At 40.1% G+C, this 19466-nt stretch overlaps 1 protein-coding gene across 7 annotated transcripts in view; it reads left to right on the forward strand.

Moving 5' to 3' along the window:
• Positions 1 to 19466, forward strand: part of tmem63ba (transmembrane protein 63Ba) — a 22855-nt gene continuing 3389 nt past the window's right edge. For 2 of the 7 annotated variants that reach the window (XM_081724900.1, XM_081724903.1), the window contains exons 1-24: positions 7 to 125; positions 240 to 413; positions 7101 to 7370; positions 7628 to 7707; positions 8892 to 8930; positions 9987 to 10077; positions 10497 to 10534; positions 10719 to 10861; positions 11501 to 11552; positions 11728 to 11836; positions 12217 to 12287; positions 13111 to 13191; positions 13319 to 13442; positions 14345 to 14478; positions 14787 to 14924; positions 15097 to 15250; positions 15492 to 15598; positions 16778 to 16864; positions 17031 to 17096; positions 17306 to 17468; positions 17858 to 17963; positions 18288 to 18455; positions 18975 to 19090; positions 19203 to 19274. In XM_081724900.1, the coding sequence (XP_081581026.1) occupies positions 7197 to 7370; positions 7628 to 7707; positions 8892 to 8930; positions 9987 to 10077; positions 10497 to 10534; positions 10719 to 10861; positions 11501 to 11552; positions 11728 to 11836; positions 12217 to 12287; positions 13111 to 13191; positions 13319 to 13442; positions 14345 to 14478; positions 14787 to 14924; positions 15097 to 15250; positions 15492 to 15598; positions 16778 to 16864; positions 17031 to 17096; positions 17306 to 17468; positions 17858 to 17963; positions 18288 to 18455; positions 18975 to 19090; positions 19203 to 19274 (2313 nt within the window). In that variant the 5' untranslated portion in view covers positions 7 to 125; positions 240 to 413; positions 7101 to 7196. The other 5 variants (XM_081724905.1, XM_081724902.1, XM_081724904.1 and 2 more) reach the window with 5 other exon arrangements.

Below are 19466 nucleotides of genomic sequence, written 5' to 3' on the forward strand. Positions count from 1 at the left end.
AATTTACCACCAGGGGGCAATGTTAACTGGATGATTGTATTCTACGGCCCACCGGCTGTTTACTGTGCATCGCTATAGCACTACACTCGGCCGTCGAATTTAAGCTTACAGCTTGCGCACGTGAGGTATAACTATAACCAGACATGTTGTTTATTTATGTATTTTACCTTGAAACCTTAACTCGTGTCAGCTCCGCGATAAGGGACAATATATAATATCTTGACCTTTTTATTTTGTAGCTAGCTACAAGTATTGAACACCTGTGTTCTTATTCGCATTCGAGGACAACTTGTATGAACTCAACCGAAGGATTACTGACGTTGTTGATTCATTCTCTGGAACATTAGCTACAGCCTCAGATATCTTATCTGATTAGCTAAGAGCTAGAAGGCTGCTTGTATTTTACCAGTCAGGTAAGTTAAATAGCTAGCTAGCTTGCTTTCTGGCTGTTCTTTTTCTTTGACTAGCGAACTTGCCATGTAACAACGTTATCAAAGTTATCTAGGAAAAATTGCTGATGTAGCTAATAGCTAACAGTGGGCTATCTTTAGCTAAAAGATATCGTGTAGCTCCTGTGACTACTGGATCCACACACAACAGATATGGCTAGCGTTAGCTTACTAGACTAGTTAAGTAGCTTAGCTAATTAACCTAACTGGGAGGCGAGAACCCTGGCTAAGGAGTGTTAACGTCAAGAGAACATAAAATGAAACTGGTGAAGTTGTGAAACATATAACCAGCTAGCTAACCAAGTAGCGGCATTCGTAATTGTAATCTAATGTTAGCTCTACCCCGAACTGAAAGCAAGCTAGCTATCCATAGTCCTAAACGGCCAGTCTAGCTAGCTAACGCTAACGTTAATGTAACTGGGATCGATGTTGGTGCTGAGCTGGTAAGGTGAAGGCTAGCTAGAGTTATCTGAACTTCTTTGTGAGATTGCTGTCTTGTAAATGTAACTTGTTCTCTGAAGAGAGACCAACACATGACTGGCATCAGTCTACGTCCTAGAAAGAGCCCGCTTCTGTTTTTTTAATATAGCTAACTAGTTTAGCTAGCTGGCTAATAGATTCGTTTCACCAAGTAGCAGCAAGTTACCTAACGTTAGCTAGCTAAAGTATATCTCTAAGATAACTGAACTAAACTCCTCTTTGAGAAGCCATAGTAAGGTTAAAATCATTTTTAGCTACTGATTACCTCGACCTTCCTTGTTCTGTTATCCTGTCCGGCTACTAAAGCTTCATATTCTTAGATTGTCTAGACGTTAACGGTAATTGTATCGTTCTAGACTGCTTGTATTACCAGTGAATGTGGCACCAGGATGATAATGCATGTAGACATGTAGATTACTTTGAGAGATTATTATACTACATTAAGAGAGATTATTATGCTACAAGCCACTAACACACCACTAAGGAATACTGCTACTAAACTACTAGCAGTTCTGTTTTGTCAGGTATCAAAAACTGGCTTTTTAAAAACCGGACAGAGTAGTAGCCTACTTTGGATAAAAGTCTTTTTGAAGGATTAAAAGACGAGAGCCACAGGATAGCATTTTCTTTTTAGCAATTATTTTGTGTAGGTAATAGATATTGTATTCTTCCCTCCTGTAATTACCTGTTTTTGGGTTGTTTCACTCCCTGTTGTATAATGTAACCCTAGCCTATTCTCACAAAACTAATAAGTGGTAGTCTGCTAAAGTACAGGGCAATATTATTTTGAAGTGATCTATGAAAAAGGCTGAATGTACATGGCACAGGAATATCATGACAGTGGTGCATGACTACCTGAAGAGAAAATATCTTGTAGAACATACAACATAGTAACAATCCTAGCCTTTTCTTGGAGTGCTGAAACCCATTCATAGAAAAAGAAACGCAGAAACCCCAGGCTCAGTATCTGGGATTTTTTGAAAGGTTCTGCTGATAACTAAGGGTTTACATTGAGGTTCTGTGGGAATCACTACTTTTGGGAGACAATACAGAAACAATATATTGTGCATGTTACCTCTGCACAGTTACCCAAGACTGGTGAAACGGTGTACTATTTTAATCAATGTGGAAAGTAAACAACATTTGAAAGAGATCAAAGTTCATGCTAGTTAAACATGTAAACCTGCAAGTATTGGCTGAGGTTCTACTCATGTAATAACTAGGCTATATATGTTTGAGTACAAAGCATATAGTTACTTATTTCTGGTGCTCTTAGTCTCCACATCAGACAGAATTGAGCTTTTAACATAATTGTTCTCCACATAGTAGCCTTTTCAGAAATATTGGCTTCCAAGGTATGAGACCAGAAGGAATGTTTATAGGAAAGTTGGCGGTATTGTTCCCAGCTGAATATATCACTAATATACTGTGAAGCTTCTCAATAATTTCTCACATGGATATAATACCTCTCACTTAGTATAAATCTGTCATAAATCTGTCAGTTATATTTACTTTGAAATTATCATGTGTTTTGTCATCTTTTATCTTTGGTGAAATTCAAAGCACAACCTTTTAGCTTTAGTCATGTTCAGGTCTTCTTGAATATTTTCAGTTTCTGTACTGAAATAACAATCTTTTCAGTTACAATAGTTATCTTTTAGGTGTGTGTTACTTTAGCAATTTGCATTACTACCTACAACCTCTGGATATGACCCCTTTGTCATCTGGTGTTTTTTTTTTTTATTTTATTTTTTTACTGATTGTAAATGCATGACATGAATGGTGTTGAAAGGGCATTGCTAGTTAAAATATTGCCTCCTGCCAATAATGCATCACATTGAATAAGTTTCAATTAATACTCAACAGATGTATTCAACCTTAAGTCCAACAACTGTCATACAGAATATGCTATTGGTTGGCACAGTGTTTTCAAATATAAATTCTTAGATTTGAACCACTTTAAGAATCTCCCTTCTAACTCAGCCTTACTGGCTTACTTGCCTTAATTTCTGGGGAAGGGTTGGGGCTGACACTAGATGAACCAGTTGCTGATCCAGGTAGTGACTGGGTAGTAACTGTCAGTCTGCCTTGTTCATCACAAGAGAAGACAGAACAAATAGTTTCACTTTCAGAGTGAAATCATTTTAAATATCTGAATCAGTCACTAACATTTCGTGTTAGATCACAGATTCAGAGCCAGGCAAGGTGCAGGGGGATTTCTTTATGGTATTTTTGGGGGGTGGGAAATTAAATGTAAATTGGGTCACAAAGTAGTGGTAAAATTGTTTTATCATATGAATTGCTGTATCATTACAGTTGGCTGTTAGCAGCCCAAGCCCTGAACAACAGTCCATATTGCAACCCAAGTGCTGAATAGCAGTCCTTTTAACCGCGAGTGAGACATAGGATGAATGGAGAAAATTATGTTGTTGATTTGCATTGATTTCTGCATAGTTTCTATTACTGAAGTTGTTAATGCACTAATGGCATACCTAGAACATGACTAAAATGTCCCATGTTAGAAAACCATGACAACAGAACTATGCCCAAGTTGAAGATGTGGTTTTAACTATCAGCCGCTGGGCATCTATGAGCACAGTGTCCTGCAATGTCAAGAGCTTAGTAAAGGTATTTAAGTAGTATTGTCACTATTAAGTCGATTTTGTATTAGCACATTCCCTAGCAGTAATAAGTTCTAACCCAATTTTTCATATTTCTTTGCAGACTACCTTCCCTTTACACTGCAGACATTGCGTGATTAACCATTTACATTATAGCGTAGCACTATTTAAAGCTAACCATTTGGGGGACAGACAGCTCTCAACATCCAACACCCACTTTCACAAAACAGTGCAACTTTTGTTTTTGAATGAATGTCATGTTTTGCATCACTCTGAATCATAAAATAGAAGTCATGGTAATTTGTTGTTCCTGAAAGGTAGGGTTAGGGCTATGAATTGAATATGAATTTGAACATCCTGTATATGAATTTAGAACATTCAAAGAGGTAGCTAATGGAGAATTTTAAATGCTGCCAATAGCATTACTTATAGTATAGGCTCTAAACTCAAACATCAATTTAAAACAAATTTGAAAAAATAATCTAATCTAATGATATTTATATATCACTGAGCTTTTCCAAACATCCTGGAGTTGGATTTGCTTTCCTAATTGATAATGCTTTCAGTCCTGTCTAAAAGTACATCTGAGAGTTTTGAGCTATTGAGCACTGGTTTTCTGTTCTGAGTCGCCCGAGAATATGAGCACCGATGTGTTTGCTTTGAGCCTGCTTCTTGGATCATCTAGATAATGTTTCACTGCTCAACAGACTACTGATGTTGACACTGCAAATGATCCGCTTTCCTGCCATACAACCAGTTCCAACTTATTATTTATTATTCATTGTACATAAGTTATTACCTACAAGTAACATTTTTGTTAAAGCCAGGTGTAGCCAGGTTTTTTTAAACTTTTTTTAGTTATACCACATTGGCATTTTGGACTCAATCAAAGATGCTTAAACACTTTTTCTACACTTAAAACACGTGCTGCTTTGTAATTGGACATTTTTAATGTTAATAAATAGGTAATTTGTAGGTTTATAAGTTGGTCAAATCCATACATGTCCATGCATACCCTAATGTCAACATGTCAGTGTAGCTTTCCTAATCAGTGTTTAATTCATTTTACTGAGGATGTATTACATATTTTTTAATCAGAAAACCTTTCAAGTGAACTTCAAGTGAAAACCTCCCAAGGGAAATATATTTTAATGTTGTTTATTATGTGTGTGTGTGTGTGTGTGTGTGTGTGTGTGTATGTGTGTGTGTGTGTGTTTTTCTGCATGTTTGTTACAATTAAATGTTTTGTATCATCAAACAAATTTAAATATTAGACAAAGATAACACAAACACAAAATGTAGTTTTTAAATAAAGGTTTTTATTATTAAGGGGAAACAAATCCAAACCTACATGGCCCTGTGTGAAAAAGTGATTGACCCCCCCCTGTTAAAACATAGATTAACTGTGGTTTTACACATCTTTGGAAAGCCGAGTTAAATTTCACAAAAGACCCCACGACAACATGCAAAGAACTGCAGGCCTCACTTTCCTCAGTTAAGGTCAGTGTTCATGACTCCACCATAAGAAAGAGGCTGGGCAAAAATGGCCTGCATGGCAGAGTTCCAAGATGAAAACCACTGCTGAGCAAAAAGAACATTAAGGCTCGTCTCAGTTTGGCCGGAAAACTTGAAATCTTGATGATCCCCAAGATTTTTGGGAAAATACTCTGTGGACTGACGAGACAAAAATGTAACTTTTTGGACGGTGTATGTTCCGTTACATCTGGCGTTAGAGGAACACAGCATTTCAGAAAAGGAACATCATACCAACAGTAAAATGTAGTGGTAATGTGATGGTCTGGGGCTGTTTTGCTGCTGCAGGACCTGGAAGACTTGCTGTGTTAAATGGAACCACGAATTCTGCTGTCTACCAAAAAATCCTGAGGGAGAATGTCCGGCCATCTGTTCGTGACCTCAAGATGAAGCGCACTTGGGTTCTGCAGCAGAACAATGATCCAAAACACACCAGCAAGTCCACCTCTGAATGGCTTAAGAAAAACAAAATGAAGGCTTTGGAGTGGCCTAGTCAATGTCCTCACCTGAATCCAATTGAGATGCTGTGGCATGACCTTGAAAAGGCAGTTCATGCTCTAAAACCCTCCAGTGTGGCCAAATTACAACAATTCTGCAAAGATGAGTGGGCCAAAATTTCTCCACAGCACTGTAAAAGATTCATTGCCAGTTATCGCAAATGCTTGATTGCAGTTGTTGCTGATAATAAGGGTGGCCCAACCAGTTATTGGGTTTAGGGGCAATCACTTTTTCACACAGGGCCATGGATTTTTGTTTTCATAATAATAATAATAATAATAATAATAATAATAATAATAATAAAAGCCTTCATTTAAAAACTTGTTTACTTGTATTTTTGTCCATTTAAATTAGTTTGATCTAAAATTTAATTGTGACAAATGCAAAAAAAAAAAAAAGATATCAGGAAGGGGGCAAACACTTTTTCACACCACTGTGTATGTGTAAGGATAGATATATTTGAAGGATGGAGAAAGGTTACATTTCACTTAGGTTAGATCAAGCTGATATATTTTTCATTTGTTGGTTTTCTTATTGGTAGTGTATTCTTTACCTAGGGTGCCGGTCATTGTTTGTCATTATTTATAATTGGCAAACATCAGTTAAAAGCATGCACAAGAGTTGAGAAATCATCTAGGCTAACTTACTATCATTATTAAATTGTAGAGTTACTCCTCTTGACGTATGGAGTTAAAACCTGCTGCCTACATTCATACTTTTATGTAAAGTTTTTCTTCTTCTTCTAATGTTGCCACTGATTATAATATTGTATGTTTAATAGACATAAATTATCCAGCTGCCATTGCAGTCCAAGGAAAGATCAGCTGAACTGTGTGACCCGTGTTTGTCTATTGTTGGGCCTCTTTGTTCACTGATGTCACAGAGTGGTCAGAAGAACATAGATGTGTCTGTGTTTGTGAATAGGCTAAGGCTGGGACACTGTTCTTTAGGACTCATACAGATCTGTACATCTGTATAGGATCAGCTTTTGGTTGCCAACTACTCGTTTTGTTTGCGTGCTGTTACATAATCCCTGAGTCACACCTGAGGGACACTGTTGTCCCAACCCGGTAGGGAAGCATGTTTGTGTGTAGTAAAGGAACAGTGCGCACCAGTGAGCAAGTAATTTTGACACACGCACACTGTCGTGCCAATACTTTCGGACTTGTATTCAGTTGGTGAGCTGTCCATATCTTGTGCTATTTCAACCATTTGGCAATTTCAGTTGCTCTCTTGTTTAGCCTTGCTGTGAAGTTCTCTAGCTCCCTCTCATGATTCAGTCTTGTTTTGCCTGAACCAGTATTTCCTGTCTTCAACTTTTCAAGGTGGTTCTTGTTTTCTTCACTAAGGAGCAACCGCATTGCTCATTTGTTGAATCTGTCAACATAGTTGCATGTGTACAATGAGTGTACAATATTTTAGATTTGAATTTCATTAATACTTTGAAGTACCACACGCTTTTCTGTATAACACTTGCATCTTCGTTTCCCTTTCTGTCTCTTTGTCTAAATGCCATCAGTATAGCTGGTGCGTGTGAGTGTGTGTGTGTGTGTGTGTCTAGGATGCAGCAGTGGTAAGAGCTCTGTTTGCAGTAGTGGCAGCAGTCCTGCTAAGGATGGGTGTGTTATACAAGACTCGGGCCTGCGAAGGCATCGATAACTGCTCCGTCTCCAACAGCTCGGACAAAAAGGAGTGGTGCTATGAGGCCCGCATCCGCAGCACAGTGCTGCAGGGCCTGCCCTTCGGAGGTGTGCCCACAGTCCTCGCCCTTGACTTCATGTGTTTCCTGGTGAGGTTAACTTGTATATGTATTTGTTTTTTGAAAGGGTGTGGGTATGAAATATTACAGTTATCAATTTTAAATTGATTATTTTCCATGATGTGTAGATCATTGGTTGGATGATATTGTGTGAATCTTTTATTTCATTTTTTACTTACTTAACTGTAATGGATCCATTATGTTTTTATCATTAATTTAATTTATGTAATTCCTTCACATGCATTGGAGTTTAGTTTTTTTTTAAATGTGGTTGCATCTTTTTCCAGGGGCTGCTCGTTGTATTCTCTATTCTGAGGAAAGTAGCGTGGGATTATGGACGTCTGGCACTGGTCTCAGATGCAGACAGGTAATTCACAAGCCATACACTTCCATTTCTATCATCAGCATTGACTCCTCAGTCCCAAATTCAGAGCATGTCTGCATCCATTGTACTTCAGAAGTCCAGTGAAGAACAACTGTATTCCGCTCTAAGCCTTTTAAATCTTTTAGAAGGTTAACTGTCCAGGACTGAATCATGAATCCTCTCACAGCACATTGTACAGACTGACATTTAGAACACCTGGAACACATTGGTTTATCAGGACATTACCTCTATCGACTGCTGTACAGATAACATACACTTTTATTAGGTCAGTCTCTGTTAGAGATTAAAAGATAATGGATTTATGTCTTATTACGGTCATAGTGGCAATAGTCCAGCATGTTGACAGTTTGTTGATCTTAGCTTACTTTATTTTTATGATCTCCTATAGTTGTCCTTGGGGGAATCCCCATCTGTAGGGCTGCTTAATTACTTTATCAGCTCAAGTGAAGTTTGTCAGATGATGCCTCAGCAACGCAAAGAAATAAAGCCAGCACTGATTTCAGGTGCAGAACTTGACCAGAAGGCATTGTGATCTGGGTCAACTGCTACTTCAAAACAAATGGTCAACAATTGGACAAACCTGTGTATTAGTGGACACAGGCAAAATAAGATCCTTAATCCTCAAATAAGTAACATTGGCTTTGCTCTGTTTTTAAATTGGGTTTTATACAGCTGCTTTATCTATACATGACAACTTGACAAGCTGTTTAACAAATGTTAGTTTTATTTTTTGTTTGTTTGATTTGGGACAGTTTGTGCATAATTCAAAGTAAATTGGACATGCAAATCACTGAATTCACTTGAAATGGGGTGCTTGCTGCTGCTGAAAAAATCTGCATCCTACTATATCCTCTACCCCTATTCTACTGGTGGCCACATGTTCACCATAGTTGTTGTACACTTTCTAGTCATAAAAGATTGTCTGTGACTGGGTGGGGGAACAGTAAAGAAACATGGCCTGAGTTTGTGTTTTTGAGTTTTTGACTGTTTCTAGATTTGCCATTTTAGAGTCATCGATGAGAAACTCAAATAAATGTAGAGCAGAATGTGTCTTACCTGTGTGTCTCCTATGTCAGCCGGTATGACCTCAGGCATTTGAAACTTACTCAAGAACAAGGTCTTCACTCTCCATCTTTTGTTTTTTTTTTTGTTTTTTTGCTCTAAAGGCAGGATCAACGATACCGGCGTCTGGATGAACGGGAATAGTATGTTGTTTTTAACGTCACATCCTAGGAGTTCCTGCTCTGTTTCCGTCTATTGAATTAACACCACCCCCTTGGGTGGGAGGGCTCTAACTTATTTCTCTGCATTTATTAATTACACTTTTTCCTGTTTATCTCATGCCTCTTCTCAAATTCCATGTGGTGGTGGGCTTCTTCTAAGCCTTTATAATGTAGTTCTGAGTTCAGGACTGGTGCATGCATCCTTTTTTATGTATATACATGTATAAACTAAACTGTTTTTTATATATATTAAAAACATATATAAACACTATACTTAACTGCCTAGAATTTTCTGGACATGCACCACTTGCCCCTCAGAGGCAGGCAACTTACAGGGAGAGGTAAAGCTCTGTAGCTCTGTGTGAGTAGCACTAAAGATTAGTCCGCAGAACCATGAAGTATTCCAATTAGTGGTTTTGTTGTCAGCATACTCAAAATAGGCGGGACATGCGCGTTTTGTGACATAAAGAATAAACCCGTCCACTCTGGGCTGTGTCACTGTGCAAATTTTAAGTCTCCTAACTAGCCCCTTATGTAGTTTTAGATCTCTCTAATTGTCCAGCAAAGCATTGATCATACGGAGCTACAGTTGACTCCATGTCTACTGAACAGTGGTGATTTCTAATCCCTCAGCCTGACTCAAATCAGTGTTAAAGTTGTATTCCTTTCTCTTGCATGTTTCTCTTTAGGCTTAGTGAGGCCTCTATTTCTTCGTTGATGTGGACCCTAACTCACTCTCGTGTGCAAGCGAGTGTGTGTGTGCTAGTGTGTCTGTTGTAGCCAAGGTATATTTTGATGGCCTAGCCAGTCAAGTTATAGGATATAGCATATATTATTTTATAGTTCTAGGATACTCAATGTTTGCCATGTAATTATATGTATTAACATATGTGGTACTAGGAGTGAAAACTGTGTGTGTATATATATAAAACTTGTATACACTAGCTGCATGTATTGGATCAGTCTTTTCTAGGCAAAATGCCATTAGAGGCATCTCTGCTCAGTAAACTGACTTGTTTGGATTATATTTGTGCATAGTGTGGCATCTGCCATGCAGACACCAGTTGACTCCCGCTATGAGCGCCTAACCTCAGTCTCCAGCTCCGTCGACTTCGACCAAAGAGACAGTGTAAGTATTTCACAGCTGCACTCTGGCCAAGAGGGAACAATTTATTTAATGCACACATCTCCTCTTGCCACATGCGCACACCAGCCTGCACCCCTCTCTGTGCCATTCCCTGGGAGGGCCTCGAACACACACACACACACACACACCCCCACACACACCTACACACCTGCTTACATCGCAATGGCTCACCCAGTGTCTCTGAAAGCCATCTGTTTGACTTTCCCTTCCCTGTGGGCTACAGGGAACGCAGTAAGGTAAGCCGTTCTTGTGCTCCTTTAGTCCATCCTGCAGTCTAAAAAGAAAGAAACTCTTACCAATGCATTAAGGGATAATGCATCATCTACATTTTGCTATAGTTTGTGTATCATTGGCAGATATTCTTTAGATGGCTGAAATTGTGATCTGTGTCTTTTCCACAGGGTTTGTGTTCCTGGCTGACAGCCATCTTCAGGATAAAGTGAGTCTTCTGTGCTTTTAGCAAGCTCTTAAAGCGTTTTATAAGGCTGCTGATTGATGTAAAGCTGCTGATGTGATGTGTTGGATGTGGGGCACAAGCTAAATGGGTTGTGTACCAAAGATTTTTGTGTGTGTATGTCAGTCAGTGTGTGTGTGAGATGTATATATGTGGTGTGTTTCCTCAGAGATGATGAGATCAGGGAAAAATGTGGCGAGGATGCAGTACACTACCTCTCTTTCCAGCGGCATATCATTGGTTTGTTGGTGGTGGTGGGCGTGCTCTCAGTGGGAATCATCCTGCCTGTCAACTTCTCGGGAGACTTGTTGGGTGAGTCTGGGGTACAGCGTCTGTCATGGATTTTTAAAAAGCCCACTTGAATGTTCCAAACATGGATTCATTCGGACCAGGTCAGCCTTCCCAGCAGTGGAGAATCCCAGGTTCCTGGTGTTAAACTGTTCTTGGTTTGAAGCAACAACTTCTATTTACAAATGATATTTTTCATTTTAAACTCAGTGATGGTGTGGCTTGTATTTCTTGAGAAATTATAAATCACTAAAATATCAGACCATTCTTTTATTCACTCAGGAATCAGCAGGCAGATAAATTTAAAATATTCACTTTTATTTAAAAGTATTCAGTTTATTTATAATTTGTTTAATTTGGGGCTTTTGTCCTTTTTTGTAGAGTTTTTGTATTATATTAGCACAGCTGACTGTAATGGTAATGTTGACAAAATAAGGCATCTAAAATATTTCTTTTGTGAATCAGCAGGAATACACAGAGTTTATGTAAATTTGAGATTAACAAAAAAAAAAACTTTAGAAGTCCCTAAGTGTATCTTTACATACTGCTGTATTATTATGGCTTTGATTCCTGCTCATTATTTAACATGGGTGAATGTTGGATTGATTTCTCAACTGCAGTACAGACAGTTATGAGTGACCTGTTTCTTTCTGTACTCCCCAGACAATAATGCCTACAGTTTTGGGCGAACAACAATAGCCAACCTGAAGTCTGGGTAAAGTGCTGTTCTTTACTTCTTTGTATGCATTATTCTAATATGCTTACCACTCTCTTTATTACCACATCATAATGCATTATGTAAAGAAAGAGATGTGATTGTGCTTGTGAGTGTGGTTATGAGATCTGGTATGTGATTGCTGATGGGTAAGGTACTGCCCTTTTCCTCACAGGGATAACCTGCTGTGGCTGCACACCTTCTTCGCTTTCTTCTACCTGTTACTGACTGTGTACAGCATGAGGCGCCACACGTCCAAGATGCACTACAAGGAGGACGACTTGGTGAGTGAAAAACCACCATCGAGACCACTTTGTAGGTCCAGAGCTTCAGGAGCTCTATTTATATCCTGAATCTTTCATTTGTCCAGAGCTCTGTGTATGTCATGAATCTTTAATCTTCCCAGATCCCTGTGTATATCTTGAATCTTTAATCCATCCAGAGCTCTCTGTATGTCATGAATCTTTAATCTTCCCAGATCTCTGTGTATATCCTGAATCTTTAATCCGTCCAGAGCTCTCTGTATGTCATGAGTCTGTAATTCTTTTAGAGCTCTGTACATGTCTTACATGCCTTCCATAGCTCTATATTTGTGTAAAGCAACACCACAGGTCATGGAAGAGTAGACGTGCAGCTACATTTTGACCTGTTGTCTCCTTCACAGGTGAAACGCACTTTATTCATAAATGGCATCAACAAATATTCAGAAGAGGGTCAGATAAAGGAGCACTTTCAGTAAGTTACTCTCAGGGTTTGTCCTGCTATATTATTAACCACTAAGAGCACTCAAGGTACTGCCACCCTGAAGCCCAGGAAGCTTCCTCTCTCACACACAGTTTTTACTGTAATTCAGGTGTGTTGCAATCAGGATGCTACAGGTGCTGTGCATTGCCAGCTAGGCTTTAGCCCATGAGGACAACAGGCTTATCAGGTTTAAATGGAGATAATGGGACACAGATGACCAGGGTGATGGAGGCCTTGGAGAGGAACTCTGCTGGTAGTGTTTAGCCAAAGTGCATTTCAAGAGGGGCGTGTGTCTGTCGGTCATAGGAGAGAAATGCCAAGATTTAATAAGACAGTGGAGACCAGGAGAAAGAAAGTAAGGTTTGGGGAAGGGAGTCCTGGACTGGGGCTAAGGTGGGGAGAGAAGAGAAAGGAGAGGCAGTCAGACTTTTCAGTGTGTATTTGCACGTATGATTTCATAGAAAAGGTTTAGATCACAGTGCCCTTCTGGAGGTCTTCTGCCCTGCAGAATTTAGTTCCAACTTTAACCAACCCTGATCCAGTGAATCAGGACCCTCAGTATAATTAGATCCAGGTCTGCTGGAACTAAACTCTGCACAGTGTCCAGACTCTGATGATGAAGATGATGACAATGATGATAATAAGGAGAGAAAGAGAATATGTCAGCACTATTTATTTTAAAAGTTGTTTTTATCAATGTGCGTTATACAAATGGTCCTGAGGTTAATCTTCCAAATCTGTAGTGCCTCAAAGATTCATGTTTTTGTTTGTTTCCTATCTTTTCCTCCCATCCCCATCCTTCACCTTCCTATAGGCAAGCCTATGAAAACTGTGTTGTGTTGGAGGCTCGCATTTGTTACGACGTGGCCAGACTGATGTATTTGGATTCTGAAAGGTAGAAATGCATTAAAGTTCCTTTTTCCACAAGTGGAGTAGTGGAACCATTTGCATTATAAGGATTAAAGAGGTTAGTTACATGGCCTAGTTATCATAAGTTGGTTTTGCTGATCTGGCTGCTACAGGAAAAAGGCAGAGCGCAGCAGGAAGTTCTACACGGACTTGATGACCAGGGAGCATATACCAACCATGATCAATCCCAAACCCTTTGGCCACCTGTGCTGCTGCATCATTAAAGGCTGTGAGCAGGTCAGGCTGCCCTGGGGCCAAGGCACGAAGAGTGCACGCACACACACAAGCGAAGAAACACACACACACACACACCCAGTCCTACCTGGCTCTAACATACAGCAAACTCTCTCACCTTGTTGTCCTCCCATATATTCAGCTGCAGAAGACATTTCGGCACACGCATACCAAGCTCCCCTGTTCCTCAGGCAGCATTTCCTCTGCCTGTTCCTTTTCAGATGGACACAGGACACATTCTTAGCTCTTTCCCATAGCTGTCAGTCATGGTTTTCTCTCACGTTTGATGCAGCATGAGGATGAGCTCTGCTCATAATATTTGTCAGGTGGTGATATGTTCTCAACTGCTGTCATCTGTGTTGAATGAAGTTGTTTGAACTATTTAGCAGGCCCCTGGTGACCTCATTAGGTCCACACACTTCACCACACCACCCAGTCCTCTGTGCCACCGATCCCTCTAGACCTGCTGCAGTTGTTTGACTGCTTGTACTGTTGCAAGGTGTAGATATTCAAGAGGAAATGAGAATTATTTTTTGTGCCTTAACCGACACTGTTACTTGTGCATTGCAACACAGACTGTTCCATTGAGTTTTAATAGGGGAAGACTGTGCTAAAGGGTTAAGTTAAGAGTGTTTAGTTTACTGACATTACATAGGTGAGCATAATTGTTGAAGGGGGTGTGGCAGTGTTCAAAGGTGTCCGTTACAGTACTCAGCCCTGACGGTTATAGCATTACCAGCTTGATGCCTTGAGGATATAACATACTGTACAGGGAAGCACAGAGTGTATCTTCATAGGCATTTTTCCTAACACTTTTATATGTTGTTTTCCCATCTGAATATGCTTTACTTGCATTACTGAACTTTATCACTGAAGAAGTAAAACTCTGCCATGATTCTGTGCAGGAGGAAGCCGTGGGCTACTACACTAAACTAGAGTGCAAGCTGCGGGAAGAATACAAGAGCGAGCGAGAGAAGGTCAACACCAAACCCTTGGACATGGCCTTTGTCACATTCCAGAACGAGACCATGACTTCAGTGTACGTCTGAAAACATATGCTGTACCTCATCACACTACCAACATCAGTCTGAAGGGCAGGTTCTTCTTAGCAGATCATAAAACTATAGACTCATGACAATGCAGATTTGAACTCAATGACTCAGGTGATGCTCCATGTCCATATGGTGTTTGCCATTGGTTAGATCCACCAGGCTTAGTACAACATTGAATCTGTGCCCTACGTTATGGCAGGATCACAATAGATAGAAACAAAACCGTTCCCTTTTATTATTCTCTGTTTGTTTCCTAAACTGCTGTTTAACATGTCATATTTCTACCATGTCTCAGGATTCTAAAGGATTTCAATGCATGCCAGTGTCATGGCTGTCACTGCCGGAGAGAGCCCAAATCTTCACCTTTCAGTAGCAACTTGCAGACGTCCAAATGGACGGTCACCTATGCCCCTGACCCGCAGAACGTATATTGGTAAGTGCCTCTGACCAGAACCAGCAAACCCCACCTTACCACAGTTGCACTGGCAGAGCCCTCAAACAAGGAACATTTGTTCAGCATGACATAATCAAATCAAATGATAGTATTTTTAGGTGGTGGAGCATTGTCTTTATCATCCAGAAGACTCTCTTTTCATCTTTTGCAGGGAGCACTTGTCTATCGGCGGTGCAAAGTGGTGGATCCGCTGCCTTGTTATAAACTGTATGCTCTTCATCCTGCTTTTCTTCCTCACTACACCTGCCATTATCATCTCCACCATGGACAAGTTCAACGTAACCAAGCCCGTGGAGTACCTGAATGTAAATTTGCGATGCAGGGAGCAACAGGCTCCAACAACAACAGCACACACACACACACACACTGTCTATAACCAACTAGAATTTCAAAAGGAATCCAGTTGTTGTTTTAGGACCCTTGAATAAAGGGTGTTCATTATGAAGTTATGAACATCCAAATGTGCTCATAGTCCTGATGAACCTTGTCACCGCTGTCCTCACTGTGTGCTTCTTTCCTATGTCCTGCTTCGGTGTGGACCTCCAGAATCCCATAATTACCCAGTTCTTCCCTACACTGTTGCTATGGAGCTTCTCTGCCCTTCTTCCTACCATCGTGTACTACTCTGCCTTCTTTGAGGCTCACTGGACACGGTACACACTCCTTCCCTGCAGTCTATGTCCTCTCTCTCACTCACACACACACACACACACACACACACACACACACACACACCAGGGTTTTTCTGGCTCTGCTTTGTAGTCATCAAATTGAACCAGTTTATGCCTATAGAGCATGTCCCCCACATGTTCAAAATAAATTTAGTACAGGATCTCTGAAACAACCAGGCCACTAAGTGATGGTATAATGTGCAGTATAATGGCTATTTTATAATGAACATAATGAATCTTTGGAAACATGACATATTGGTCCTTTAACAAACATCAAAGTTGCATTAGTTTTCTTTTAAAGTTCACAGGGGCACTCTAACAGGGGAACAAAAATGTAACAAATTTACTGCATCACGTCAGTGGCATGAATTATTACTCATGGGTGTACCTTTGCTTTGTAAAGCAGTGGGGACAAGTCCGGGTGTTGCATTCAATTCAGAAGTCCTCAGGCACATGTGTTCATCAGAAAGTAATAAGGACTGAAGGTTCACGAAAGGTTTTATGGACACAATTGTCAGGCTTACTGGTTTAAGATATGTTTGTAATACAATTCCTTTTTATTGATTTTGACCAAAAAATAATTTGTTTTACATAATGTCAGTGCTGCGTTTATCATCACTGCATCATCTGACAAGATGTAGCCTAAGCATGAACATTTTCTGATTGTTATTCATGACATAATACATTTCATTTTATTGATTAAAACAAGCATGTTGAATAAATGAAGCAAAGATTGTAGAGGAAACACTTAACTGATTTAGGTTTAGCTTCGAGGCTGAGGGAATGAGTGCAATGCTCGTTAGAAAACACCTGTCAGAGATTTGTTGAGAATTGGGGGGTACCACAAAATTTGATAGAGGTGACTGCCTCATAATTCTCTATGCAGGAAAAACCATGCATATGTGCGTGCACACACAGAGCACACAAAAAGCAGCAGTGCCATAAAAAGTAAGGTCTGTGCAGTTTTGACAAAAGGTTAAAATGTAAGGAGTTTTGTCAGCATTCAGTGAGTTGGCTGAAACTAGATCTAGACTCATAGAGCACGAGCAGTTTACTGACTGCCCTTACATCGTGTATATGTCCTATATGTACAAATCAGGCATACAGGCGCACATTGTTCTACTTGCTCACACCAGTGTCTGGTGATTTCTCCTCACACAGCTCTGGAGAGAACAGGACCACCATGCATAAGTGCTACACCTTCCTCATCTTCATGGTGCTGCTGCTGCCCTCTCTGGGACTCAGCAGGTACCTCCACAGCTACAGCTCATCTAAAGATCAGACAATGACTACACATTTCTTCCATTGCAAAAAAGCTGGCTTTGGGATATCTTTGGAATATAGGGGATTTGTAAAGTGATGGAATGCTTTCAGCCTCTTAGGTCATGTGTTCTGTTGCTCTTTCCTGATGTAGTCTGGATGTGTTCTTTCGCTGGTTTTTTGACAAGACCTTTCTGGATAATGCTACAGTGAGATTTGAGTAAGTTTGGGCAAGCGAGAGGTGTTCTGGGAAGTCACATGAAAAGCCATTGGAATTAATCTTGGGGAATTATATATAGCAGATTTGTAACCAGTACAAAAAATCTTCTGATGTATAAAATTTAATTACCATCTTCACATTAGTAGTTATGGCATGGCTCAGGTTGAAATTAAGTATTTATACTTGTTTTTCTTTCACCTCTGTTTCAGATGTGTATTCCTTCCAGACAATGGAGCTTTCTTTGTTAACTATGTCATTGCCTCAGCCTTCATTGGTAACGCCATGGACCTGTTGCGCATCCCGGGCCTGCTCATGTACATGATCCGTCTGTGTCTGGCGCGCTCGGCCGCTGAGAGACGCAATGTGAAGAAGGTGTGGCGTTCCTCCAACCTGCTCCATTCTTACAATTCAACACTTACACAGCCAGTCAGGTGGTATAAATGCATTCCAGTTAAGTTTACCAAAAACTGTAGTTCCAATATATGTTCATCATACATTCACCACTCATGTCATTTGAAACAGTTGTCAAAAGATGGACTACAGTCTACAAGTGTACACCTGTAAAAACATTTAAAATATACACTTATATATAGGTATACGTAATAGTGGCCAGTGAGGGTAGAGGCAAGGATTCATTTCTTAAACAGTTGTTTGGAATCCCTATCATAGACACTCTCCAGAGCTACTGACAACTGTGCAGACAGTGTACGGGACTGTGGTGACAGATAAATCACTATCTGCTGTGATGTTCTTATACGCAGCACCAAGCGTACGAGTTCCAGTTCGGGGCAGCATATGCCTGGTTGATGAACGTCTTCACTGTGGTCATGACCTACAGCATCACCTGTCCCATCATTGTTCCTTTCGGTGAGCTTATCGAATCCATCAACCCACACCACAAACCTAGAGCTTGACTTACAAACCTGCTTTTTGTGAAAGTGGATTACAGCAGTTACATAGCTCATGATCCCCTCTCCGAAAATGAAGTGCCTTTAATGACTGATTTGGGGAATTTTTTGCCCTGACAGTTGTTTATCCAAAGCCAAATTTATCTTGCGGCTCCACCAGGTGGACAATTGTAGCACTATTCTAAGGGAAATTGGCATCAGTTCATCCGATGGCAAGGTGATCACGGAGTTCGAGTTCCCCACATTTGAACTAGCTATAACTCCCTTTCTCTCCTCCATTTAGGTCTGATGTACATGTTGCTAAAGCACTTGGTGGACAGGTACAATATGTACTATGCCTACCTGCCCTCCAAGCTGGATAAGAAGATCCACTCTGGTGCAGTCAACCAGGTGGTGGCCGCACCCATCCTCTGCCTGTTCTGGCTACTCTTCTTCTCCACTGTCCGCACAGGTGAACTGTCTCTGGAGAAATGCGTACCTCACCTTTCAACTTTATTTGAATATTTTCGACTATATTACCGGTGTAATAAAAATCAAAGCACATGATTTAGTCGAAACCATTTTTATTTTTATTTATATCTATAAAATTTACTTATTTATTTATTTTTTTTTTATCTATTTTTATTAAATGTGTATACTCTGTACCATCTTGTCAATGTAATATGTAGTATACATCTTGCTAGGCTGTGTACTACGTATAGTCAGGCTAACTGATCTGTCCATTATAGGATCAGCTGTCACTACACATAGTGATTTTAGCAGCATGGAAACTACACATTTAGGAGTTAGTTATTTTCTCCTCTGTGAAAGAAATACATTTCACTAACAAATGCTGCACATGTTCTTATTGGTATCTTGAAGCAAGGTTTCATACAGCTTTTCTTATCCAGTATGAATTAGATTAGCCACAAAATAGATTCATCTATTTGGTCTAACTTGATTTTTTGTTGTTGTTCTTTCCTCCACCCAGGATTCCTTGCCCCCACCTCAATGTTCACATTTGTGGTACTGATCATTACCATTATAATCTGCCTCTCGCACATCGTATTTGGGCATTTTAAGTATCTAAGCGCACACAATTATAAGGTAAACGTTTCTGTGTGGTCTACATTCATGAGTCATATCATTTATACTGTATGGCAGGCTCGGGTGGTTTCTCTCTACCTCTCCATAAACTTGCGAATCATGTTTCCTTCAGGTCGACACCCAAGAGGTGGACACGGCTGTGAACGGACAGCCACCAGGCTCCTCTCCTCCCGCCATATCTGCGGTGAGTCAGGCTGCCTTGGCCAAGGTGCACATGTGCAACCTCAAGGTCTTTCTACACATAACAGTGACAGTCATAATAGTCAAGTTAACTTTCATGCTTTGATGTTCTCACACATAAATAATAGCAACATAAAACAGCCATCCTTCTTAGTTCCACAAGGTTTATGTTGCTAAAGGTAACCTACCCTTCACT

The sequence above is a fragment of the Electrophorus electricus genome, chromosome 12 (assembly GCF_041902795.1).
Source record: "Electrophorus electricus isolate QZ-2024a chromosome 12, ASM4190279v1, whole genome shotgun sequence".
Taxonomy (NCBI): domain Eukaryota; kingdom Metazoa; phylum Chordata; class Actinopteri; order Gymnotiformes; family Gymnotidae; genus Electrophorus; species Electrophorus electricus.